This window comes from Trichomycterus rosablanca, chromosome 6, assembly GCF_030014385.1.
Source record: "Trichomycterus rosablanca isolate fTriRos1 chromosome 6, fTriRos1.hap1, whole genome shotgun sequence".
In the NCBI taxonomy this organism is placed as follows: domain Eukaryota; kingdom Metazoa; phylum Chordata; class Actinopteri; order Siluriformes; family Trichomycteridae; genus Trichomycterus; species Trichomycterus rosablanca.
The window spans coordinates 38,417,414-38,445,341 of NC_085993.1; the positions used below are offsets into that span (position 1 = coordinate 38,417,414).

Here is a 27,928-nt window from a genome sequence, read left to right on the forward strand (position 1 = left end):
ACCCCGGTTCGAACCGGATGAGCCTCATGCGCTAGTCCACCAAAGCACAGTGTTGTAGGGTTAAGGAACTGCGCACGCATTGGAAGGGACATGGAGCAGGCATATATAGCCTCCTCAAAAGCAATCGGGATCCCCAGCAGCGGAAGACTAATTGGCCATGTTAAATCAGGAGAAAAAGGGAGAAAATGCATAAATAAATAGAAAAAAAAGTATTTTAATTTAAAATAACTAAATGTATTCCAATAATGAAATGATAAATGATGAAATACAGTTTTAATGCATCTTAGACTGATTACTGTGACTGGAAATTTTATATTTTATTAGTTATTTGCATTAAACTCATACGTTTCTGCTTTCTTAGTTCAATTAGCAGAGGTAGAAGAGACTTTTGGAAGGTTTCTGAGGTCCAGAGATATGTTGACCTTGGCGTGGGCACCCCGCACACACAGTTTTAATACTTATGCATTCCTATGGAAGTGTGCCATGTTCCTAACAAGCTGACTATTGTTGTAGAATGATAAACAAGTTTGGTGTGGAAAGTCGGCCTTGAGCTGGGTCGCTGAGAAGAGTTAGCCTGAAGGGGCAGTAAAGCGGGGTATAAATACTGCGATAGGGCAGACGGTATCCACCTTTCTCTTCTGTAAAGGCATGTGTGTGATTGCATTATGAGATCGGTCCTCAGCTGAGTAATAAATTGATTATTTTGCTCTTATTATTATCCCGGTTGTCTGTGTCAATCTTTAAGGGTTATTTTGAATTCCCACAACATTACCAATACTATTTTTTATTTATACTATTGAATATATATATTCTACTGTAAAAGCTTGTATTGTATTTATGGCCGACACTGCACATGTAGGAGTGTGTTTGAACGAGACAGCAGGAAAAGCTATAACAAATGAAAGTAATGTAGGGAAAGTGTGGCCCCCACGTCTGCACATCTGGTATTGACATTACCCTAGATACATCAGAGTCTGCACACTTCAGAAGCAATAAAAAAAGTAAAGACGATTGTAAAAGAGTGTGTCTGTCATGATTAATAGCGTGGCTGGTGATTCACGACCCCTTGTTGATACAATACAGATCATGTCCTTAAAATGTCTGTATTTTCCACACAAAGTCAGACTTTTTAAGGTTAAAAGAATTATACCTGTGTCTTTCTTCTGCTACAGGATATTCTCATGAAGCTAATAAATATACACTAAATGGCCAAAAGTTTGAGGACACTAATTATTGAGTTCAGATGTGTCAGCCACACCCTGTATGAAATCATTGAAATGAAAAGTTTTGATGATTTTGTTTTACTAATTAAAAGAAATACTATTACTAGTTATTAGAGAAATAGCTGGATCAATAGATATCAAGTGTTTTGTGGGTCTAGGTATCCTAAATCTAATTCTCTTACTCTTGGTAAAAAGACAGATAGCACGAGGTTGTTATAAGAATTAGGAAAAAGTGGTTTGCTTTTAACAGCAATCATTTTAATTAGCTTTGCTTGCTGGCACATTTCTGATGAGAAAGTATTTTGTGAGGGTCTTGTGTGCTACCACATATACTTACTTTACTGGTCCTTCTTTAGAACACAGTTTTTGCACAAATACCATGGAACTCACCACAGCTAAATGCATCATGAAAAATAAACTAGCTGATTTACTAGTATTGTGCTCAGTGGGTAGCACTGTCACCTCACAGCAAGAAGGTCCTGGGTTCGATCCCCAGGTGGGACGGTCCGGGTCCTTTCTGTGTGGAGTTTGCATGTTCTCCCCGTGTCTGTGTGGGTTTCCTCTGGGAGCTTCAAAGACATGCAAGTGAGGTGAATTGGAGATACAGTTCATAATTGTCCATGACTGTTTGGCATTAAAACTGATGAATCTTGTGTATCGAGTGACTATTGATACTGTCATGAATGTAACCAAAGTGTAACACATGATGTTAAAATCCTAATAAACAAACAAACTTAGGCCACCATTAGATCTGTTATTTTAGCAATGGTATAATGACCATATATATTTATCAGTATGGTACGAATTGATGGGATTGTGCATGCTGAAAAGTTCAGACAGGTTTTAATTCATCATGCCTTTCCTTATGGAAAGCATAATCCCAAGCACACTGCTAATGCAGTGAAATCATATTGTATTATATTTAAAGTAATGTATTATATTAAATCAATGCATAGAATTTAAGAAAATTTGAAGCATGTTTATTAGTCTCAGACTTTTGGCCCCACTGTAGAACTTTCCATACTAGTACATTTTATTTAATTTCATTTCATTTAATTATTTAATCCCAGGACTGCCAATACATATTTATTCATTCATTCATTCAATACATATTAAAGCTCTATGCAGGGATGGACTGGCCATCGGGAGGGTCGGGAGTTTTCCCGGTGGGCCGCTCTGTATGTGGGCCGCTGAGAGAGTGAAAAATAAATTCTGTTTTAAATATTCCTGAATAATAATCCTGAAGTGTGCATTGGCCCACCACAGTATCCTCGCTGCATGTCCATTGGCCAATCACAGAAATGTCCCTCCCACAGGATAAACCGTAATCACAACCACCAGTACAAGAACTATGAATGAGTGCGAGATGGAGAAAGGGTCGAAAAAGCGTAAAGGAAGTGCAGAAAAAGCCCGTGATAAAAAGCAGAAAAAGCCCGTGATAAAAAACAGAAAAAGCCGTTTTAAGGACGATTTTTGTAAAAGTTCTATGATGTCATGTCCAACATAGTGCACTACATAGGGCGGTGGATATAATTTGAGATGGTACCATTAGTCTCTGCTCTTCAGAAAAAGTAAACACTATCTTGTCATCTATAATACAGAAAGGAAAAATGCAGTTGTTCAGGAAATTTTTTAGAGTGATTATGTGCATAGCTCACATGGTTAATTTCCCTTGTCAACATATAAAGTATTTATTTCTTTGCTCATCAGAGCAATGCACTAATTTGGAACAAACGTGAATCACGTGTCAATAAAAGTGCGAAAAAAGCATATTTACCAGTGTTAAAGGTTTAATGAAAGAAAGGTTTAATTTTATTTCTTGCGGTTTAATGAGACAGGATGGGGAAATCCAATAGAACCATTTAAGAAATTGTAAATTTTATGTGTGTGATAGATGGATAGAACTATTAATCCCAAAGAAAAGTGTTGGAAATATATATATTTGTTTGTAGTTATTTTTTTATTATTTTAATTTTTATTATAGTGAGTTATTAACTTTAGTGGTAAGATAGATGAAAACTATTAATATCAATCATCTAACATTTGATTAGGGGGTGATATGTGTGGCGCGATGTGCTTGTAGTGGGCTGGTCAAGAAAAAAGTCCAGGGCTGAATTTTGTTCCCAGTCCAGCCCTGGCTCTATGTAATCTTTTTTCTATACATATTAAAAATCAGGAGTTGAAATGAAGCTGTCACATCATATTGTGTTCATACAGAATAAACTGCTCAGAACCAACACATACTCAACAGTCAAATAAATAAGTGCTATTCAGCCTACTTTTGTGATTTAAGGTCAAAAGCATTTCATTTAACCACACTGTCAGACTGGCACTGTCTTATGTACAATTTTCCATAATGAACACCAAACTATGGTTACAGAATGAGCTGCCCTCATTTCACCTTACCATTCAAATCTCATTCTAGCTCAGTTTTTCCCCTTGTATACCGGTAAATGAGGTGCACTTATGCACAAGCACAGTGGCCATGCCCACATCTTAGAACTACACACTTACACATATACGTACATGCAAATACACACACCCGACCACAAACTACACTGAAACACCACTGTATGAGACCCAGGTGTGGGAGACACTTTTATAAAAGCCCCTAACACACACTAACACATATCTCAGCATTTACACTTTATAGGACCTAAATTCTGCTTACTAAGCACTCACATTGCCAATTGGCATGATCGTAACGTTTTATACACTGGCGTCATTGCATTAAACATAATTTAGAGATCCCAACAACATCTACACTATTTAAACAAGCAATTTCAACCCAAAATAGAGACTTTATTTAATTATTTGTTTTCATGAACTAGTGTGTGTGGTTAATCCAGCACCACCTGGAAACACTGAGTGCAAAAGGCACCACATTGTATGAGGTGTTTGTGTACAGTTTAATAATTTTAATTTGACACATCCTCACCCTCAAAACAACATATGTACATACATATACCTACAACATATTGTCCATAAATACATACTTATCCCATAACATTCACTGTCTGTTTTACCACTGCTTTATCCTACTTAGGGTTGCAGTGGGTGCAATTCACTGGGCGAAAGACAAGAAACACTCTGGAGCCGCTCAGGTGGCGCAGCAGTAAAGTATACTAGTGCACCAGAATTGGGGTTCTGAATGCATCGCATCGAATCTCGACTCTACCTCTCCGACTGGGTTGGGCGGCAGCATGAACAACAATTGACTGTTGTTCAGGGTTGGAGGGTAGAGAGTCGGATCATAGGTCCTCATAACTGGTACAACTGCGGCCCCTGATGGCTGACTAATGGCGCCTGTACAGGGCTGAGGAATAATGCTGATGGGGGTGTGACCCTCCGTACACAGCGTCCATTAGTGTATGAACTCGACTCGTGCAGATGAAAAATGCAGTCTGTACTGATTGCGTACCGGAGGGGGCGCAAGTTAGTTGAGAGGCATCCTCAGTCAGTTGGACACGACTATAATAGGGGAGAAAAATTGGGGGAAAAAGTGGGGGAAAATAGATTAAAAAAAAAAAAACACTCTGGAAGGTCGCCAGTCCATCACAGGGCAAACACACACACACACACACACACACACACACACACACACACACACTCATATTCAACCACTTCTTCACACCTTGTTAATCCAAATTAACACCAACCCAAAGTTCTTTATAAAGTGGGGTCACAGTTATTGATGATTAACTAATTTAACCACATGTGATTTGGTCTATAATACCTTTGAACTGTCCAAATCATATCATACAAGTTACAATCACAAACAAATTCTGCATAAACTATTACAATTTTGGTGAGTACTGGTGAGTAGCATTTAACATACATTTTCACTAACTACCCTAACCCTGATTTGAGCTGCAGTGGGTCATATGGCCGGGAAACAATGGGTAAAATGCCAGATACACACTGGACAGTGTGGGAATTCATTGCAGTGCAAAACTCACGTATTTACTCTCTTACCTAAGGACAATGAAGAGTCAGCAATCCTACTCCTGGAGTTTGTGGTAAACCTGTAGACAGTGTTAAACAGAGGTGCTCAGCTACACCCACTCTGCTCTGCTACACTGAGCTGCATCACTCATTATCACTGTGCACCTAATAATTATTACTTATTAATTAAAAAGTGATTAAATCTTTAGCATTTTACAAAATATGCATCGACTTCACAAAACAAAACTGGCACTTGGAGAAATGTTCAAGGTATCTTGGCAAGGTTGCATGTGGAGTGTGACTCATGATTCATGTGGTCTATAGGGACATCTGGTGGGTATAAGAAGCATCACATTCTCATGTTGACATTCATTTAATGTATTTTAATAATACTGTACAATCACTTAACCGCTTATCCAATTAGGGTCGCGAAGGAGGGGGGTTTGCTGGAGCCTATCCCAGTTTTTCAATGGGCGCACGGCACACAGTAACACCCTGGACGGGGCGCCAGTCCATTGCACCTACAGGGCACCTACAGGGCAATTCAGTGTCTCCAATTAACTTGACTGCATGTTTTTGGACTGTGGGAGAAAACCGGAGCTCCCGGAGGAAACCCACGCAGACACAGGGAGAACATGCAAACTCCACACAGAAAAGGCCTGGACCGCCCCACCTGGGGATCGAACCCAGGCGACGGTGCTATCCACTGAGCCACCGTGCCATCCTTTAATAATACAGTACATTATTATTTTAATAATATATAATATAATAACATATAAAACAATTATACATTACTTAAAATAAGTTGAACAATTATAGTGTGGATGATGATGATTATAATGATTTAATCCGATTAATATTGTTATTAATAGCAAACATTAAAAAACAATGTAAAGTAGTATAAAACTAATTCCTGTCTTTACTGATAATTATTTACTATTAAACTATATTATTGTTGTGATGTAATTATAATTATTATTGGTGATAGTAGTAGTATTAATAGTAATACATTATAATATAATATAATATAATATAATATAATATAATATAATATAATATAATATAACATAATATAATATAATATCATAGTTTAATATTCTGCTATATTTTAACTAGAAGGCTGGTGCTAAATGTTGGCGGGGCTGAATTAATCTACAACGTGAAGATGTCTAGGGCACCTCGGTAGGGTTCAGGCTGTTATTGGAAACACAGCCCGGCTCTTATTTTGGCGGTGCTCAGTATGGTGGAGCGCAGAGTAATGCAGTGCTTAGTCATGGTGATGTACCGCTTTCTCCCTCTCAGTCTGAGCTCAGTTTGAACATTTCTCTAACATTACAGCTGTACTTTATCAATTCTCTGTAAGTACATTCTGTTTCAGTGCTATGTTGTTTTTGTAAAGCTGTTTACTCTGTATGTTAGTATGTTTTTGTAGTAATTCCCCGGCGGGCTGGTTGTTGTTGTGTTTGGTGGTGGATTATTCAGGCGGCTGGAGTGGGATGTGTTTGTTCAGAACTAGTAGTACGCAATGTTTCTGATCCAGTCTTATTTATAGCACCGCTTATTTATGAACTGGACATAAGAGTGAGAGTAGAGGAGAGATTAAATACAATACTAACCTGATTATTAAACGTTTATATAGTGAGATTATTTACATAAGAGTTACATGTTGCTTTACTTTTTGAGCAGTCTGGATTTGACTAATCTAGCACTTGTGTAGGTGTGGTGCATTAGGCAGTAGTGCTGAAATGTTTCTGGCATTTCTTTCTACTTCTTGCACCATTTATATAAGGATTACACCCTGGTGCATGCTTTATTATCTGAATTTAACACGTTATTATTTAGATATTTTGCAACTGGTAGTATGTTACTGTTTGTTATTGTATTTACTTCACTATTAAGCTTAATAGTAATGCTGTAACATTGATACACACCGTAAAGGAGCTTTCTGAAGTTTTTAGAAAAGACTTGATGGGTAAATGCCAGTCAGAGCAAACACCTTAAACATCCCAATCACTACTATTGAGTCAATTATCCAACCACAAATCATTACCTGCAAGGTTCATTGTCAGTTTGAATTTTAGGAACACCTAAAAGCAGCAGGAACAACAGTTACACAATAAGGAGCAATGCCTTTAGTTTCTACCTCCCTTATAAAACTATTCTGCTAATAAGAAGCACAAAGTTGCTGACACAACTAAAAGTTCAGTTACTAAACCATAATTTATCTTGTCATGTTGGTAGAGACTTGATTACACATGTAATCCCAATAACACTGACCACAGAGTCACAAGTTCTGTATGTATAGGTATTATGATATGGGGCTGCTTATACTACAGAAAACATAAAGCAAATGAGACATACATACTAAAAGAAATACTAAAAGAAAAAAACTTTTAACTAAACTAAATCTGGAATACAACAACCCCAAACTTTTCTTTTTATACACTCCCTTTTCTTCCCAGTGTAATGATATTTTTCAATGTAATCAATTACCCAGTTATATATTTCCTCCACTGCTGCAGACCCTTACTTCAAGTAGAGCTGAACCTAACATGTTCAGTTGCCAGGTGCTTTTCACCTGGCAGAGACAGGTTCACATAAAAAAAAATCCCGCACTTCTGAACATTATTCACTATGTCTGTGGAGGTGCCTCCAGCCAGCATGCAGAACCCACCATAGCAGCAGTATGCAGTCAGTCATGTCTGTGCAAGTGTCCGGCTGGTCGACAGGACTGCTGAGATTCAAACTCAAACTTAAAGCAAAAACAACTCGCAATTTAAACACTTTTTAAGCTTTTGAAGTGCTTGCATGGTCTCGCCAATCTACTGACTGTTACCCCAATTGCTGCTGTAAGCACGATGTACACCAAGTAAATAAATAAATAACCACGTTGCTGCAAAAGCTAATTATTATTTTACTGTAGACATCTTTAGGTTGTACATGCCAAAAACAGCACTGCCATAGATTACTAATGTTATTTATTTGTGCTGTCTGCTTACCTTTTTTTCTCTATTAATATTATTATTTTTTATTGTACTTGTTAATACTTATTTTCCTTACATGAAGTAACTTTCATTCCACAGAATTTCATTGTGTGAATTTGAAGTTAGTATTTGCACTGTGAGTTTATTAAATATAAAGTGGTTAAATATTTGTTTCCTCTCACTGTGTGCTAAAATTGAATGTTGCATTTACTTGGCTACTCAGATTAGATAAGAGCAGAAGGAGCAAATTTGATGTTATGAGTAAGACGGAGCAGGTTCTTGGCTGGCAGCCATAAGCAGTGACTCATCGGGACACTGTGTTTAAATGTACCTGAAGAAGAGGAAATAAAAGTATATTGTGTACCACAATTAAATCTAAAAAAAATGCTTTGTAATTGATACTGATTACAGTTATTATTCCATTAAAGGTAGGCTTACATGCACTTGTAATGACATGTATGTGAAAGATTTCTGCAACTATTATTTTTTTTCTTGATTAATGCATTTTTGTTACAAATTTGAGTTATTTCTAATTTCTAAAATGTTCAGGGTCACAAATATACAAAGAACATTTCAGATTAATTTGGTTATATGGAGAGTTTTATACTGGCAAATAACTTTATGGCATGACCTCCCAATACCTTATCGATGATCATGATTGACTATACCTGGTGTTTTGTTTATGCCCATATACACAGGGCTAGTACACAGGCACCCAATTAAAAAAAAAAAACTAAAATAGTTGTCTTTAAGGTCAGGATCAAAGTACATTTATCAGGATGGTTAAAAGTGATCCGAAGACCACGTTAAAACAGCTGTCGTGTTTACCCGTCCACAGGTGGGTGTTTTACCATAGCCCTAAAAACAATAAATTGGCACCTAAGTTTAACTGATGTTTGTCACTTAAACAAGAAATTTATCATGGACAAGAAAAAAAGCAAAAACTAGGGCTTTATTTTCATAGAAATAGTTCATCTACACTAGTTACACTCTAATTTTGAATTTTATCTTTGTCTTCTGGGTTTTTGTGCTTTTACTTTTGATGTTTGTAAGAAACTGACAGTTTAATAAGATCTTTTTCATACAGGTGTCCATTATGTTGAATAAAGGCCTTGTATTTCAGAGCTATTCCTTATTTATTTAGGATATTGATTAGGTGGTCAGTAGTAAAAAGTAAACTTTCACTTTCGTCCAAACCAGTTACACAACGTGTTAACCCTCCCACTTTGTCCTTATGTGCACCACTTGTTTTTCATAATAATGAAAGCATCAGACAGGACTGTGTAGCTTCTGGAAAGTACAGCTGTTCCCAAAAGGTATTACGAATCAAATTAATTATTATTGGGTGTTCTCTTTTAAACACTGGCATTTTTCTCTGTGTTCATCTGCGTTAGCCTGTTCAGTTAGTTTTAATACATTTCATTTAAAATGAAATGAAGATTTTATACAGTAGTCAGTATACAGTAGTCGGTAGCTAACATGTAATTTAAAGATGTTTAAATTAAGATGTGTCAGTATTTTAAAGCTTTTCCTGACCACACTAGTGTAGTTGTTATAAGATTAGGAGTTTTTTCCTTTATAATGGAACGCGATGCAAATATCCCTTCTGCTGCACTTTCAGTACCAATAAAAAGCTCCTCAAAGCATCCGTGCTTATGTCTCTTCTCCTGAATTTAGGTTTTTCGCTATCAATCATTTATATCAATCAGAGTGATTCGCTATTAATCACTTTTTCCCCTCACATTTGGTTATAACACCTAAACAGGTTACACAATGTTTCCCTCCCACTTTCTCCTCAGTTGAACTCAGGTGTTTGTGTGTAAATTGATCCTTGCTTTGTTTGCTCTGTGGTTTCTGACCTGTGTCGGTGTGTCGATTTAAAATAGACTCTGAATAAAGTCAGTCTTTCTGGCACAATTAAAAATGATACCTGTAGCTAAAGCTAGGTGTCTTTGAATTGCTTAAAGATTGTAGTTGTGTTTTGTTGTATACACGTCACTATGGACACTGAGTGAAATGGGTGAATCTCAAATTGACTGTGGTTGGTGGTGTACACAGTACACAGTAAATTAATTGAGAATAATATGTATTGTGTAAACTACATCAACTGTGATGCACTGTGTATTCTGACACCTTTCTATCAGAACCAGCATTAACTTCTTCAGCAATCTGAGCTTCAGTAGCTCGTCTGTTGGATCTGACCACACGGGCCAGCCTTCGCTTCCCATGTGCATCAGTTAGCCTTGTCCGCCCATGACCCTGTTCCTTCCTTGAACCACTTTTGATAGATACTGACCACTGCAGACCGGGAACACCCCACAAGAGCTGCAGTTTTGGAGATGCTCTGACCCAGTCGTCTTGCCATCACAATTTGGCTCTTGTCAAACTCATTCAAATCCTTACACTTGCCCATTTTTCCTGCTTCTAACATCAGTTTTGAGGATAAAATGTTCACTTGCTGCCTAATATATCCCACCGACTAACAGATGCTGTGATGAGATAATTTATGTTTTGTTACTAGGTGGAGAAATGGTATAAGTATAACCTGAATGGGGGAGAACACTGTTAGATTAATTAAACTTATAGGTGTATATAGCCTAGCGGTTAAGGAACTGGACTAGTAATCAAAAGGTTACTACTTCAGGCTCCACCACTGCCAGGTTGTCACTGTTGGGCCCTTGAGCAAGGCCCATAACCCTTAATTGCTTAGACAATATACCGTCACAGTACTGTAAGTCGCTTTGAATAAAAGCGTCTGCTAAATGCTGAAAATGTAAATATAAAATGTACAATCCATTTTGAAATGTGTCCATCCATTCATAGTAAATAAGGTTAAGATTGTTGTTCTTTAAGTCGTTTATTAATATTGGAATGATACTGTTAATGCAGTAACTAAAAGTCTAAAGCTAAAACAGCTGAAGCTGCATTGATGAGGAAATAAGTGTATTTTTGTTCACCCACTCAGGAAATATTTTCCAAGCTTATAGAGCTAAAGATTTGGTGCTCACGAAGTCTGCAATAAGAAAACTCATTTTAAATTATTTCAAATTTGGTCATGTACTTATGTGGACATGTGTATTATTTCTTTTGGACAGTGTTGTAAGCCTCTATAATATGGTAAGATAATTACAGTGTGTGTGGGGTTTTTTTTAGTTTAAGAAACTTTGTATTCAGATTAGAAATGGCCTAAAGATTTCCAGCACACATGTTTTTTCAGTAGTCTCTCTCTGTTGACATCTGAAAGGTCATGTGACTGCACGAATCCACTCTGTCATGCTGACAGTAGCACACAGGTCTTAAATATCAGCGCCACCACTGAGTAAACTCACAGTCTAGTGTTCCCTGCTTAGAGAAAGCTGTGGATCAGTATCTCGGAGTAAGTGTTACACTTGAACTTTTGTTGACATGTTTAGCTTTGATAAGGTTGAGATTACACTTGCTGTATATATCGATGTGATTTGGTTTTAAGAATGTTGTGTATGGGTTTTTGGTTTTTAACATCCTGATTCACTCTGCTGAGTAGCCGGTGTCTGTGCTTTATTTGATTGCTTCCCTTTTATATCAAGTAAGACATGATAATTATATTTGATATATATATGCAGTTTTAATCTAGTAATTTTCAGTGTCTGCATTGTTGGTTGAAGCTGCATGTAAAACTAACGATAAATGAATTGTCAGTTTTCATCATAAGAACATTTGTGACGTATTTATGCTGCACTCCTTGTCCTTATGCAAATGAATCTTTTCTCTTGTATTTCAAATAAATACATATTTAAGTATGTTACAGAATCAGTGAATCATATTACAGCATCAAAAAACTTTTGCCAAATCTTCTCCAACAGCTCAGACTTTGAATTAATACTCGTCTTTAACCTTTCTTACAAGTGATTGTGTTATGGTGACTTAAATTTATGTACTTAAACTCTTTTATACTCTACTGCATTAAATCATGAGCTCCCACTTCTGTTTTGCATTTACTTAAACTATTAATTTAGTATTGAATTTTATAATTCTTAAATAGTTAATCATTATTTTGGACTGACAACTAAGGTGTTAAGTCTACAAATAAAATATACATACACCAATCATTAAAACCACCTCCTTGTTTCTACACTCACTGTCCATTTTATCAGCTCCACTTACCATATAGGAGCACTTTGTAGTTCTACAATTACTGACTGTAGTCCATCTGTTTCTCTGCATGCTTTGTTAGCCCCCTCTCACCCTGTTCTTCAATGGTCAGGACCCCCACAGGACCACTACAGAGCAGGTATTATTTGGGTGGTGAATGATTCTCAGCACTGCAGTGGCACTGACATGGTGGTGTGTTGTGCTGGTATGAGTGGATAAGACACAACAATGCTGATAGAGTTTTTAAACACTTCACTGTCCCCGCTGGACTGAGAATAGTCCACCAACCAAAAATATCCAGCCAACAGCGCCCTGTAGGCAGCTTCCTGTGACCACGGATGAAGGTCTAGAAGTGGGGGTCCTGACCATTGAAGAACAGGGTGAAAGGGGGGAAACACAGCATGCAAAGAAACAGATGGACTACAGTCAGTAATTGTAGAACTACAAAGTGCTTCTATATGGTAAGTGGAGCTGATAAAATGGACAGTGAGTGTAGAAACAAGAAGGTGGTTTTAATGTTATGGCTGATCAGTGTATTTAACATAAAGGCTGGGCGGCACAGTGGCTAAGTGGGTAGCAAGAAGGTCCTGGGTTCGATCCCCAGGTGGGGTGGTCCGGGTCCTTTCTGTGTGGAGTTTGCATGTTTCCCCATGTCTGCGTGGGTTTCCTCCGGGTGCTCCGGTTTTCTTCCCACAGTCCAAAGACATGCAAGTGAGTGAATTGGAGACACAACATTTTCCAAGACTGTGTTCGATAAAACCTTGTGAACTGTTGAATCTTGTGTAATGAGTGGCTTCGTACCGTTCCTGAATGTAACCAAAGTGTAAAACATGATGTTAAAATCCTAATAAACAAACAAACAAGAGGCTTTTTAATATTAATTGTGGTGTTATTGTAGTTATTTAAATGTGATTTTTTTTTTTTCTTTCAGGTCTTTAAAGAACTTTTGGATTAGAAGAATCTCCAGTCACCCTCCTTCCTAAAACCTTCAGCTCTGGAGTGATCAGCTGTGGAACCAAATATCCTCTTCCACATCTTTCACACACTGTGACCTGAAGAGTTGTACTCTTTCTTCTGGCTTGGGTTCAGCTCTTTCAAAAATCCTTTATGAGACGATAATAATTTAACGAGCGCTTATACAAGGCTTGTGAGTGAAATGTTTTCAATGAGGCTTTAATCTTTTTGATTAAGCTCGTCATCTTTCAGAAATGCAGTGACTTTGTTTACGCAGGAGTGTGCCACAGGGTTGCATGCAGGCCCACTGCCATTCCAGTTTCTCCAAAACTCAATGTGCTGTTTCCATGACATTCATTTTTACAACCTGGAGTCAAATTGCCTCCCTCTAAAGTCAGTTCGTCTAAGGATGTTGTGTACAGTTTAAGTTTCTTCTTGGTTAATGAGCTTACACCTAAGAAAAGTATGCTCAGTATGTAATCTGATCACTTGAGTCATCTAATAAAGGAAGTCTTCTTTGAAGTCGTGATGGATTATAAAGTGGTGGTGATTCAGGAACTAAAGCTTATGCCAGATAGTAAAAAGAAAAGGTTACATTGAGCAAAGCATCAGAAAAAGGCGTACAGAAGGAAGAAGGAACAGTTGGGTAATATTCGATCATAGTCACGGTGCTTGCCGTTCATTGTTGCGCTGGCGTGCAAGGATGGAGGCACGGGGCAGCTGGCGTCGCTGAGTATGTACGCGTCATCGGGGATGACGGAGTGCAAGGCCGAGGTTACTCCGTCAGCCCGTAATGGCCACCGCGTGTTTAGCTACACGCTGGAGAGCCACACGGCGGCCGCGTTCGCCATCATGAACGAGCTTCGGCTCGAGCGGCAGCTCTGCGACGTCACGCTGCGCGTCAAGTACAACGACCTGGACGCAGTGGACTTTGTGGCTCACAAGGTTGTGCTGGCGTCCTCCTCCCCTGTCTTCCGTGCTATGTTCACCAACGGCCTGAAGGAGTGCGGCATGGAAGTGGTACCCATCGAGGGGATCCATCCACGGGTGAGTGAAGTCCGAAAAATTCCACATACATACTCACAAGTCTTTTGCAGTTTGTGCCTGTTCATTCAAAAAATCAATTCTGTGGCTGGGCACTGATGTTGGTCAATAAAGCCTCAATTGATGTTCCAGTTAGTGTTTTAGTTCAGCGGGGCTGACGTCAGGGCTCTGTGCAAGCCACTGGAGTTTCTTTAAACCAAGCTTTTGCTTTGTGCTTTTGCTTTGTGCTTTTGCTTTGTGCACACGCAACCTCTGAGCCACTAGTCTCGCCCGACTTGATCCTCCACCCAGAACTAGAGGTAGACATGCATCAAGGCTCTTCTCTGTACTGGCATCCAAGTGGTGGAACGAACTTCCCTTGTCTGTCCGAACATCTGAGAAAACGATTAAAAACCCACCTCTTTACTAAGCACTTAAGCTGACTTGTACTCACTTAATTACTAACACACTTGTTCATTTCTTGCAAAAAAAAAAAACACTTTAATTCTAACAGGGTTTTAGCAGATTTGAGTTCTTGGACTGTTGTCTACTTAAACTAGAGTAAGGTAATGTTCACTGTGGAAGCACTTCTGTAAGTCACTCTGGATAAGAGCATCTGCTAAATGCCGAAAATGTAAGCACAGTCATGCTGGAACAGGAAAGGGCCTTCCCTAAACTGTTGTGGCAAATTTCAAAGCATAGAAGTTTCATTTATATAATTGATTAAATACACCTGTTACGCTCAGATGGTGCAGCGGTAGAAGCACACGTTGTTCACCAGAGCTGAGATCTCAAATACATTGTATCGAATCTCGGCTCTGCCTGCCGGCTGAGGCTGAGCGGCCACATGAACAACGATTGGCCTGTTGTTCAGATAGGGACGGGATTGAAGCCGGATGGGGACTCTCTCTCAGGCTAGTGCGATTACGACCTCTGCTGGCTGGTTGGTGGCACCTGCACGGAGATGGGAAAGGAGTGCTGTAGAGAGTGTGGCTCTCCGTACCCAGCGCTGTACTGCACTGCACTCATCAAGTGTAGGTGATAAGATGTCCGATTGCTGTGCACGTGTCGGAGGGGGCGTGGAGCAGCCTCGTCCTCCCCAATCAGGAGCAGGGACCAGCATTAGTGAGAGGATGATTGACGGGCAGAAATCGGATGCGCTAAAAAGGGGGGGAAAAAATACACCTGTTAGCAATTGCTGTGGCTGAAACATATGAATTCAATAATTACAAGGGGTGTCCCAATACTTTTGTTCAAACAGTGTACGTATTACTAGGCTGAGATAATTTTAACACAATGCGGTTCATGTGCACCCTGTTTCTCCATTAATATTAATCATAGTGGTCCACATTAACCTGAAACAAGATGTTAATGTTAACACAGTTTAGTCATACTGCTTATTCTCTCACCTACTGATTACACTTTAGCTTTAATTTCACAAATCCATGTCAGTCACGTCGATATCATTCGCTCTAAAGGTTAGATCTGATAAGAGACAGAAACTGATAAGTAATATCGATGGGACGTGATTTGTGTCAGGTACTGTGTACTCATTAAAGTTTACACAGGTGATCATCATCATCGTGGACATTGTCACGACCTGTATTTTCTTCATGGATTTTGGGTTCATTTTTAATGATAAAAATATGAACATAAAAAAATGACTTAACTTAATAAATTGGAAAGTTGGTTAAGACATCTGTTGTTTTCTCAATAGTGAAAATTACTACACCAAATAAGGTTTGTTTGTTTGGACCCAAGTCACATTTGCATCCAGGTTGCTATGGTATTGACTCAGACTTGTGTATGCTGAGCTTTGGCTGACTCAGACACAACCCACTTTACAAAAGATTTGCTTTCTGAATACGTTGCAATAACCCTCACTTTGGGATGAGGATAAATCAGCCATAACATTAAAACCACCTCCTTGTTTCTATACTCACTGTCCATTTTATCAGCTCCACTTACCATATAGAAGCACTTTAGTTCTACAATTACTGACTGTAGTCCCATCTGTTTCTCTACATACTTTTTTAGCCTGCTTTCAGTCTGTTCTTCAATGGTCAGGACCACCACAGAGTAGGTATTATTTAGGTGGTGGATCATTCTCAGCACTGCAGTGACAATGATATTGTGGTGGTGTGTTAGTGTGTGTTGTGTTGGTATGAGTGAATCAGACACAGCAGCGCTGCTGGAGTTTTTAATTACCGTGTCTACTCACTGTCCACTCTATTAGACACTCCTACCTACTCCTACCTCCTACCTAGTAGTTACATCTCACCTTGTAGATGTAAAGTCAGAGACGATCGCTCATCTATTGCTGCTGTTTGAGTTGGTCATCTTCTAGACCTTCATCAGTGGTCACAGGACACTGCCCACGGGGTGCTGTTGGCTGGATGTTTTTGGTTGGTGGACTATTCTCAGTCCAGCAGTGACAGTGAGGTGTTTGAATAAGACACAAAAATGCTAAGAGACACCACCACCATGTCAGTGTCACTGCAGTGCTGAGAATGATCCACCACCCAAATAATACCTACACTGTGCCAGTCCTGGGAGAGTTCTGACCATTGAAGAACAGGGTGAAAGCAGGCTAAAAAAGTATGTAGAGAAACAGATGGACTACAGTCAGTAATTGTAGAACTACAAAGTTATTCTATATGGTAAGTGGAGCTGATAAAATGGACAGTGAGTGTAGAAACAAGGAGTTGGATTTAATGTTATGGCTGATCGGTGTATACATGTACAAAGCAATTCGTAACATCCCCGATCCAACAATGCCCCTACCCGCCATCCGATCTCTAAATGCTCACACTTTTCATATTATTTAATTATAATACCAAACAAAACCTATTTTTTACACCGTGTCTTGATATAAGGAAACCAGCTTTTTATTGTGTGTTAAAACGTGTAGTCGATAACTATTTGACTATTATATGGCTTCTGTGATTCAGAAATTATAGTTCTATAAATGCCTCTTTGCTTCACAGGTAATGGGCCGCTTGATCGAGTTCGCTTACACGGCAAGCATCACGGTCGGAGAAAAATGCGTAATTCACGTGATGAATGGTGCAGTGATGTATCAGATCGACAGCGTGGTAAAGGCCTGCTGTGACTTCCTGGTGGAACAGCTGGACCCGAGCAACGCCATCGGCATCGCCAACTTTGCTGAGCAGATTGGCTGCACCGAGCTGCACCAGAAAGCCAGAGAGTACATCTACATGAACTTCAGCCAGGTTAGACTCACACATGACTCATTCAGCTGTAGCAGGGAAGTTACAACAGTCCAGTCATGTGAGCTGTGAATAAACAGATTATAGTGCATATACTGTACATAATAACTGACTAGAACAGGTCTTACTGATGGATAAAGTTGTTTACCAGCAGTGTTGAGAATATGCAGGTGTTCTGGTCCTCAAAGTGCTGTGTTTATTATGAGGGTATCTACAAACCTTAATTTCCAAAAAGTTGGGACATTATATAAGTGCAAATTACAGGTTATATTCAGGTCAACAAAAAATGTATAAATCACTGCTTTCTGATTTCAGTAAACACAATATAAAAATCTTCATGTTTATTATTCTAATGTAATGAATACACCATCATCCAAGAACATTGAGAGCTTTGTTCACCACTGTTACCACTTAATCATTTGGTGACTGAAGCAATTTTAAAGCAATTTTGGCACCTTTTTTGTAATTGACAACACACAAGTATTTCTAAGCCCAGGTTCTCTGGTGGTGCAGTGGTAAAACCGCTAGCCTACCACTGCTGAGATCTCAAGCTCTCATGTTCAAATCTCAGCTCTGCTATTAGGCAGCTAGGCGCCTACATAGACATGATGTCCGGGGAAGGGCTGGTCAAAGGGATTTCCTATTACTGCTGCAATTGTGGCCTCTGCTGACTGGTCGACGGCACCTGCACAGAGATGTTGAATAATGGAGAGCAGTGTGTGACTAGTTCATACGCAATGGTGATCCTAATGTAAATCCGCCTAGTGCAGGTAAAGTAAGCAGATGGCTACAACACATGTCAGAGTACGGCTAAGTTGGACACGGCTCTCCTTGGTCAGGGTTGGGGTCTGCAGCAGTAGTGGAGATGTGATCGGATGGATTGAAGCAGTGATTGATTCAGTAGTGCTTTTCCACTTTGCTCCGTTACACACAGAAATTGCTTTAGTTGCTACTAATTTTTTAATATTATGCTTTGTTTAGGGAGCAAAATCTAACAGTCCCTCCTATTGCTTGTAAAACAGTCAAAGACAATTTTGGCAAAGTCACGAGCCTTGAGCTAGTCTGACTCATAAGGATTAGGATTTTTCTGGATGCTCTTTAATTGTATCAATATACAATAGTTAAACAATGGATATCTTGTTTTTGTACTTTTTTCTACAGGTAAAGAATTTTCAAATCTATGCTTTTAGTTTTTTGTAGTATTTCACATTATGTCAGAACATTTTTAGATTTCAGTTTGTAGCAGTAAAGCATTATGTTGCATACAAGCAGATATGATAGTCGTAATGACTCAAATCTGACTCAATTATTAGTGATCACTAAATCTTATTTGTCTTAGACATAATAGCTATGAATTACCGGGTTCAATCCTGTATTTGAACTTGTACTTTGGGGCACTGCCCAGCTGCATAGAATAGTTATGCCTCAGCTTCAGCAGATGGACAGATTATCTTACTTTTTATCTTATTTTAACTAAATGTATTGAGTGTGTTTATAAAGGATGGAATGTTTTCCTTCTTAGTAACTGCAAGTCATCTAATCTTACTCTTGGTTAGCAGAGGCTTCCCCCCTTGTATCATTTTGTTGTTCTCTTGGATGAGTTGTCTCTGAGGCCATAAAGAAATCCAAGCTGGCTGGAGACTCTAGTGTTTGTGGCATAGTGTTTCTGTAGAAACTAGTGCTTTATTTTGATGGTACAATTCAGGATTAGTAAAACATGTTTATTTCATAGGGATTGTCTGTGTTTAATTAGGTCAATTGGAATTATAATGCTATACCTGTATCTCTTCTCTCACGACTGTGTGTTACTTGGAGGCAAAGTTGAGGAATGCTGTATATGCAGTCAGGTCGTGTGTGTGGCTGTAAATCTAAAAGTTTACTTATTACTGCTTGTGTGTGTTCCTGTAAATGCTACCTGAGAATAAAGGTGTGTCACACAATGACTCGTGTATAACAACTTCCAGAAAGTCACCTGACATACTTAACACCAGCAGCTGTGACTCAACATCAAGAGATTATAAAAGTATTGTCCCCATTTCCTTATGAACTAGAACATTTTGTGAATTGAATGCAAATTAGTTAAAATAATTAAACAATGTTTTCACTGATTAACTTAAAGCAAAAGGCACATTTGATGCCCATAACACACCAACAAAAAGTTTGGACACATGCATGTTTAAAACTCTTACCATTAATTACACTTTTCTTAGTGTTTGAGAACTAAGGGGAAAAAATCCACTAGCAAAACTACAAGAATTAGTATCCTATGTTGCTTGATACGAGACTTGAGCAGCTCAGCAGTCATTATCGTCTGATTGTCCTCTTTATGATGTGCCATACATGTTCAATAGGAGACAGATCAACCACACAGACTCTGTGTTTAGGTAGCCATGCTTTTGTAGCTTAAACAGAATGAGGCCTGGCATTGTCTTGCTGAAATAACCATGAACTTCTCTGCATCAATGATACCTTTACACATATACAAGTCATGCATGGATGAACCCCTATAACATGAACGATGTTGGTCTTTCGCTGACAAGCCTAGATGGTCCTTTTCATCTGAGCTGAGCCCATGTTTTAACTTGTTTTTGTAATGCTCTGTGTCTGACATCATTTCCACTGTCTTTTGGTCCATCTGAGATAAATTTGTCCCTGAACACTGAGCTTTTGGTGAATCCTCCTTTATACCAAAGCATGATTCTCTTACTTGTTACTAATTCACCTGCTTATAGGGAAACATTTACAAATTGTGTAGCTTGAATATCCTTTAAAATGTTTATACTTATTGTTCCTCTGTCTCAACTGGCAGGAATGTATGTTGGAGGCATTAAGTTTACCATATCTTTATATTTACAAAATACAATCATGTTAGTCAGCCAAAACACTGATATGTACTGTTAATTAAATAAAGGTTTAAGAGAATCAACAAATCACAAAATCTTGATTTCACTGCATTTTACACAATGCCCCAACTTTTCCAGAAATGGGGTTTGTAGAACATACTAATTATAATTGTCAGTCAATATTAAATTCATTAGTACATATAAATTAAATTCATTAGTACATATAAAAATCCCCAGTTACATTAAAGGCATAATATGCAAATACACCAAAACAAATACAGTGATCTAATGTACCATTTGAAAAATGTAAAATATCAACCACCTGATTCTGTTTAATATACTTCAAGTCCATATATTTATTTTAAGTTTACACACAATGTCTTTATACGTACAAATATTAACCAAAAAGTACGTATGTAGGACTAGTAATCAGAAAGTCACTGGTTCAAGCCCCACCACTGCCAGATTGCTGTTGGACCCTTGAGCTAGGTAGGCCCTTAACCCTCAATTGCTTAGACTGTATATACTGTCACAGTACTGTAAGTCACTTTGGATAAAGGCGTCTGCTAAATGCCGATCGGCATTGGTGGAGAGGAAGCATGATGGGCAATTGGACGCGCTAAAAAAAGGGGGAGAAAAAGGGGAGAAAATGCATAAAGAAAATATTTTTTAAAAACTGTATGTGTGTACTATATGTGCACAGAGAAGTCATCAGTTGTATTCAATCATATTCACTTTGAAAAATGATAGAATGTTTTACACCATCAAATTATTAATCTAAGTTGCTGTGTTTGAGTGTGTGTGAAATGAAAATGTCAGAACTGCGAGTTTGATCTTTGTTTAATCTTTTGATCTTTTGACTGTCTCATCAGGTGGCGACGCAGGAGGAGTTCTTTAACCTTTCTCCCTGCCAGCTGGTAACACTGATCAGCCGGGATGAACTGAACGTGCGATGCGAGTCTGAGGTTTTCCATGCCTGTGTAGCGTGGGTTCATTATGAGCGTGACGAGCGAAAGCCCTACGTACAGGCGCTGCTGCAGGCCGTCCGCTGCCATTCTCTCCCGCCTCACTTTCTGCAGCGCCAGCTTGAGCACTTTGAGTGGGACCCGCAGTGCAAGGACTACCTGTCGCAGATCTTCCAGGACCTGACTCTGCACAAACCCACTAAGGCGGCGGCAGGGTGTCGGACGCCCAAAGTGCCGCGGCTCATCTACACGGCGGGCGGTTACTTCCGCCAGTCTCTCTCGTACTTGGAGGCGTTTAATCCATGCACCGGTGCTTGGCTACGACTGGCAGACTTGCAGGTACCACGCAGCGGATTGGCAGCTTGTGTCATCAGTGGGCTGTTTTATGCAGTGGGAGGGAGAAATAACGCACCTGACGGCAACATGGACTCCAACACGCTCGACTGCTATAACCCTATGAACAACTGCTGGCTCCCGTGTGCACCCATGAGTGTACCACGTAACCGCATTGGCATCGGGGTAATTGATAACATGATCTATGCTGTGGGAGGATCACATGGCTGCATCCATCATAACAGCGTAGAGAGGTAAGAAACATTCAGAGCGTTCAGAGCTTTTTTATTGTGGATGATATAAATGAATATATTAGTATAAATTATATAGCGTCATTTAACTTTGTCATGGCCTTCAGATTCCTCATAAGCAGTTATCAAGCTCAGGTCTTTCAGCCACACCCAATAAAATTACATACTCCCAACTTTGTGGCAGCACTTTGAGGAAGGCCCTTTTCTGTTTTTGAGTGACTGTTCCCGTGCAAAGTGAGATTCATAAATACAAGGTTGGATTGGTTTGGCGTTGAGCAGGGTGGGTCATGAGCCGAAATAAATGGGTCATAGAGAAAAACTTGTCCACATACACACCCATGTGGAGGCTTTACATTACACCTTGTAAACCACAGTGGGACCAGATTGCCACCATTTTTATTAGTTAGAATAACTACTGCTCACACGAGCTTTTTTTTGCTGCAATGAGATGCTGCTTCCACCTGGGGGTGATATGAGACGATAAACACCCGTGTGTTGGAAATGGAAGCAGTGTTTTCCTTGCTGATGTATCTCAAATTCAGGGGAGGGCAATTACATTTTCCAAGGGGCCACATAAGAAACTGTTACTGTTGTGTAGGACCAGACAAAAATGGTGAACTTCATTCTGCTCAATATTAATAAGATTTCTTTATAAAAAGTCCGTGTTGGTTTGCAGTTTAGTTAGCGAAGCTTCAGATGTGACGCTGTGCATCGTTCATGTTCTTGTATATAGTACCTTAATGGCGATATAAACCCTAGATTTAAATTGTGATCCTTAAACAGCTTTACACCTGAGTTTTGAAGTTCATGTCTTGTTAAAAACTAAATTGTCTCTGTCAGTCGCGCTCGTCTCACACACACGTAAATCGAAATGTAAAGAAATAGCACTCCCGTCAAAATAAAAACAATCCTGTTATATGGCAGGTGTTATATATATTTATTTACGTCTGATTTTGAATTGCCACTGACCTCATGCGGGCCGTTGGGGTTGGCACGCGGGCCGAACAATGCCCAGGTCTGGTCTACATTATTTTTTCTGTGCGACCTGGAAATAAATGACCCACGGACCGGTACCGGTCCGCGGCCCGGTGGTTGGGGACCACTGATGTACACATGTTCATGGCTGGAAAGTTGTGGTTTTCTAATGATTTTAGTTACTCCGTTTGTTTATTTAAATAATTGTTTTATTGAAAACTACAAAACTATAAAACTCATACTGTTTATATGGTGAGAATGGTGTAGTGGCTTTATTATTAGTGCGTTTGTTATTAATGATGCAACAACTCTTTAAAAAGGACTAAATGGTTTGATTTCTATTAATGTGGCTTTTTTAGTCTAAGACAGGAGGAAATGAGTCTACATGACTGGCGTCAAGCTTATATAACCAAAAATAAGGAAGAGAAACTAACCATTAGTTTTAGTGTTAGCTTTTTTTCCCCTACTATCAAAACCTCTGGTGCGTGTTTTACTTCCACTGTTTTACCACAAAAGCGTAAAGGATTCAGTTTCTTTTTACGACAATCTTTAAATAAAGTGGTTTCTGATGTTTCCTATTCCTAACAAGAACCTAAAAGAATAGGTTTCTGCTGAACCACAACTTCAGCATTTAAGTGTCCTAATACACATCATACTGTACCAAGTACATGACATTGGTACACCGCCATTTGTGTCATCATTTTTTTTAATACTATTCAGTGTGTAGTTTAAGATGCAAGTATGCAAGTTTCCAAATGATTTTGGGGAAGTGGTGGGGAAGCTTCAGCCAGAGAAACACCAGCAACACACGTCAATGTGTTTGTGATGGATATAAACAGTGTCCATGTGAATGCAGGCCAATAATAGTTACTTTAAGTATTTAGTTTAAATATGCAGAGAACAATGAGGATTTAAAGAAAATGAATCATTTTTACTGGCATGCAGGTATCGGTGACACTACTTGGGTGGTGCGCTTACAATAGCGACTTTTCACAGCACTGACTGAGTTAAAACCTTGGTATTAAATCTAATAAGCATTACAACATAGCATCTTTTATCACAGTGTCATTTCAAACCTTCCAAAAATGAAAGAAAAACATGGAATGGATCAAGGATTTTTTTCCAAATACCTCCACAAGCAGCATTATTATAACCAAACTTTTAAGGAAGTGACCAGGAAAAATTTGAAACAGTTTGCCCTGTTAGGATTTACAGCTAGCCAATGTCTAGGAACAGAGTCCAAAATACACTGATCAGCCATAACGTTTAAAACCACCTCCTTGTTTTTACACTCACTGTCCATTTTATCACTGTAGTCCATCTGCTTTGTTAGCCCCCTTTCATGCTGTTCCTCAATGGTCTCCCAAGACCACCACAGAGTAGGTATTATTTATAGAGATGCATGAGTACCGATACTGGTATCGGGTATTTGCCCGATACCGCGCTCATTAACTTGTACTCGTACTCGCAAACGAGGCTCCGATCTTAAACATCCGATACCGTGTGCCTAGTGCACGTTGCTGCGTTATACCTAGTTCACACTACACGATTTTCTAATTTGTCGGGTCGCTGTACAGTTCACACTAAACGACTGAATCTTTTGCACTCGGGAGTCTTTCAGGTCGGTGTGTATTTCACACTACATGACTGATCGGCGATAGGGGGTTTCACACTACACGATCTATCACCAACTGGAATCTCAGGCGAGCTTCTCTGGTCTCCCTTTTTTTCCTTTTTTTTTTTTACAAAAACACACGTGAGAAGTGACGAGGGGTTTAATGATACCACGTCCAAAAATGCACGTCAACAAGTAGCGAGTGATCAAAGTGTTTGTGCGCTGATGTGCAGCGTAAAATCAAGGAGGAAAAATAAATGAATCTGAGTGGATTTGGCAACACGAACAGTATGGATTGTTCTATAGTAAGTTGGAGGTTAATAAATATTTTTGCAATGCAGTGTTGGTGTTATGTTTTGTAGAGGATCAAATCAGAAATACTGTAAAACGTGTGTGTGCCGGTGTATTCTGATATAAACTATATTAAGCCCCTGTCCAACCTGTTCACACTCCTCTCCTGCGTTCCCCTCACACTGTATGCTATTCGTGCTATTCGTGTTGCCAAATCCACTCAGATTCTTTTATTTTCCTCCTCGATTTCATCACATCAGCGCACAAACACTTTGATCACTCGCTACTTGTTGATGTGCATTTTTGGACGTGGTATCATTAAACTTCTCGTCACTTCTCACGTGTGATTTTGTTTAAAAAAAAAAAAAGGTATTGTAAATAGGTATTGGTATCGGTATCGGCAAGTACAAAAATACATGTACTTGTACTCGGTTGGGAAAAAATGGTATCGATGCATCCCTAATTATTTAGGTTGGGGATGATTCTCAGCACTGCAGTGACAATGACATGGTGGTGGTGTGTTAGTGTGTGTTGTGCTGGTATGAGTGGATCAGACACAGCAGCGCTGCTGGAGGTTTTAAATACCGTGTCCACTCACTGTCCACTCTATTAGACACTCCTACCTAGTTGGTTCACCTCTCGCTCATCTATTGCTACTGTTTGAGTTGGTCATCTTCTAGACCTTCATCAGTGGTCACAGGACGCTGCTCACGGGGCGCTGTTGGCTGGATATATTTGGTTGGTGGACTATTCTCAGTCCAGCAGTGACAGTGAAGTGTTTAAAAACTCCAGCAGCACTGCCGTGTCTTATCCACTCACACCAGCACAACACACACTAACACACCACCACCATGTCAGTGTCACTGCAGTGTTCAGAATGATCCACCACCTAAATAATACCTGCTCTGTGGTGGTCCTGTGGGGGTCCTGACCATTAAAGAACAGGATGAAAGCAGGCTAAAAACATATGCAGAGAAACAGGTGGACTACAGTCAGTAATTGTAGAACTACAAAGTGTTTATATGGTAAGTGGAGCTGATAAAATGGACAGTGAGTGTAAAAACAAGGAGGGTGGTTTTAATGTTATGGCTGATCTTTTTTATTGGTCAATTATAAAAACTGAAACAGGGAACCATAAAAAAAATGTCGATGTCCTGCCTTCTTAAAATATTACAAGGTTGCCCACTAAACATAGAGTAAAATTCTACAAATTAATATTCCTTGTGATTTTAAGTTTCTGTGTATAAATAACAAAATTGTTTAAATGTATGAGAGTTTTACAAACTGCAAGCAAAAGGCATCACCAAGAATTGGTTATTCCTAGAATGTTTTATGTTAAAATGACCGTGTTAATGAAGACAATTGTACTTCCTGAGAATATTACAAAAGATGCAAAGGATGAAAAATACTTCAAATATAAAGATAGAATATGCAGGAAAAAATACTTTGGTTGATGCCTTAGCAGTGATAAATAACCACAATGGTGATATGAGAAGAACACTTCACTGTGTCATGAATAACTGATGCATAAGCTTTTAGATTAATGCATTTCCTATCTTGTTGTGGTGCAGGTATGACCCGGATAGAGACACTTGGCAGTTGGTAGCCCCCATGCTGACACGGCGAATTGGAGTGGGTGTAGCTGTAATCAACCGTCTTCTGTATGCGGTGGGTGGATTTGACGGTACATTCCGGCTGAGCTCAGTGGAGTGTTACAACCCTGAAAAAGATGAGTGGAGGAGCATGGCACCTATGAACACAGTCCGCAGTGGGGCAGGTGAGAAACCCTAAACTGGCAAAAGGGGAAGTGAGTTACTGTTACATGAGTACTTGAAAGTGTCAATAACAATCAGTAATGTTAACACAGTAAATGTTTGGGTTTAAGATTGATAGATACTTTATTGATCCCCAAGGAAATTAAAGAATAAACACTATAGAAACGCTATAGAAGTACAACTCTAACAAAGCTACTGGAGAGGCTGCCACTCACGACGGTGCCAGAGTGCGCAGTGCATTTAAATGAGTTTAAACCTCGTCACCAAATGCACGTTAGCCAAGCATTGGAAGCTTTGAGCTATACACTGTGGGGAAAGGTTGAGAGTTCAAATCCCAGCTGTGACATGCAGCCACTGTTGGGCCCTTGAGCAAGGCTCTCGGCTCCAGGGGCATTCTACAATGGCAGACCCTGCGCTCTGACCCCAGCTTGTTTAGAATGCGATATGCGAAGAAAGAATTTCATTGTACTGTACACGTTTAAGTGTATATATTACAAATAAAAGCATTCTATTCTATTCTATACACACCCCAGGACTAGTGTGCACCCAAGCACATACTGTTTTGTACAACTATCTTTCTTTTAATACCAAGTTTCTTTGATCTTTTTCTTCTGGCACGCCTTCAAATTTGTTACCATGAAGGTGTCACCTAATGAGCATTTCAGGGTTGACAGGTCTCCAAATCTACAATCTCCAGAATTGTTGAGTTTTTTTTGGCTGTCTAACCGTCTCTCACTATGTCTGTAGGCAAGAAACACTTTTTTGGCAGGTTTGTTACAGCTGTGGTTATGGGCAGTTTTAGGCATGTAGCTGTTATAATTGCCTTTGCCTGATTTATTAAAGTCAACACACTTCTGCCTTGTCATTCATGCTCCCCATGTAGATAAATTACTAAGAGTAGTCTGCCTTTGTCTCATTATTTATATCTCTGAAACTCAACAATGACATGTTGTCGCTGATAAGATGAGATACTATTTCAACACACTTCAATGAGACCATACATGAGCTCACATATTCCAGTTTGGCTAAGGTAAATTCATGAGTAATAGACAACAGGAATGCCATTCCTTTCACCCAGCAAGCAGGACCAGTCTGTTCCCAGCCATTGATGGCTTGTGGCACCAACAAAGTGTAAACATGCAATCTCTGGACGATGGTTGGAATGCTTTTCTGTATCTATCAAAATGACCCAAACCAGGCCGCTCAGGTGGCACAGCGGTAAAATACGCTAGCACATCGTATCGAATCTCAGCTCTGCCGTCCGGCTGGGCTGGGCGGCTATATGAACAATGTTTGGCTGTTGTTCATCCAAGGAGGGAGCCGGATAAGGGCCTCATAATTGATGCAATTACGACCTCTGCTGGCTGATTGATGGCGTCTGCACAGAGTA

At 39.4% G+C, this 27,928-nt stretch overlaps 1 protein-coding gene across 2 annotated transcripts in view; it reads left to right on the forward strand.

Annotated features, from left to right (window-relative positions):
• The first annotated feature begins 6,428 nt into the window (after positions 1-6,428).
• The window catches only part of keap1b (kelch-like ECH-associated protein 1b), a 29,121-nt gene continuing 7,621 nt past the window's right edge, over positions 6,429-27,928 (forward strand). The window contains exons 1-5 of one of the 2 annotated variants that reach the window (XM_062997803.1): positions 6,429-6,526; positions 13,215-14,284; positions 17,248-17,493; positions 21,206-21,885; positions 26,335-26,540. In XM_062997803.1, coding sequence (XP_062853873.1) covers positions 13,973-14,284; positions 17,248-17,493; positions 21,206-21,885; positions 26,335-26,540 — 1,444 coding nt within the window. In that variant the 5' untranslated portion in view covers positions 6,429-6,526; positions 13,215-13,972. Of the gene's footprint in view, positions 6,527-9,423; positions 9,469-13,214; positions 14,285-17,247; positions 17,494-21,205; positions 21,886-26,334; positions 26,541-27,928 lie in introns of those variants that run through there. The other variant, XM_062997804.1, reaches the window with a different exon arrangement.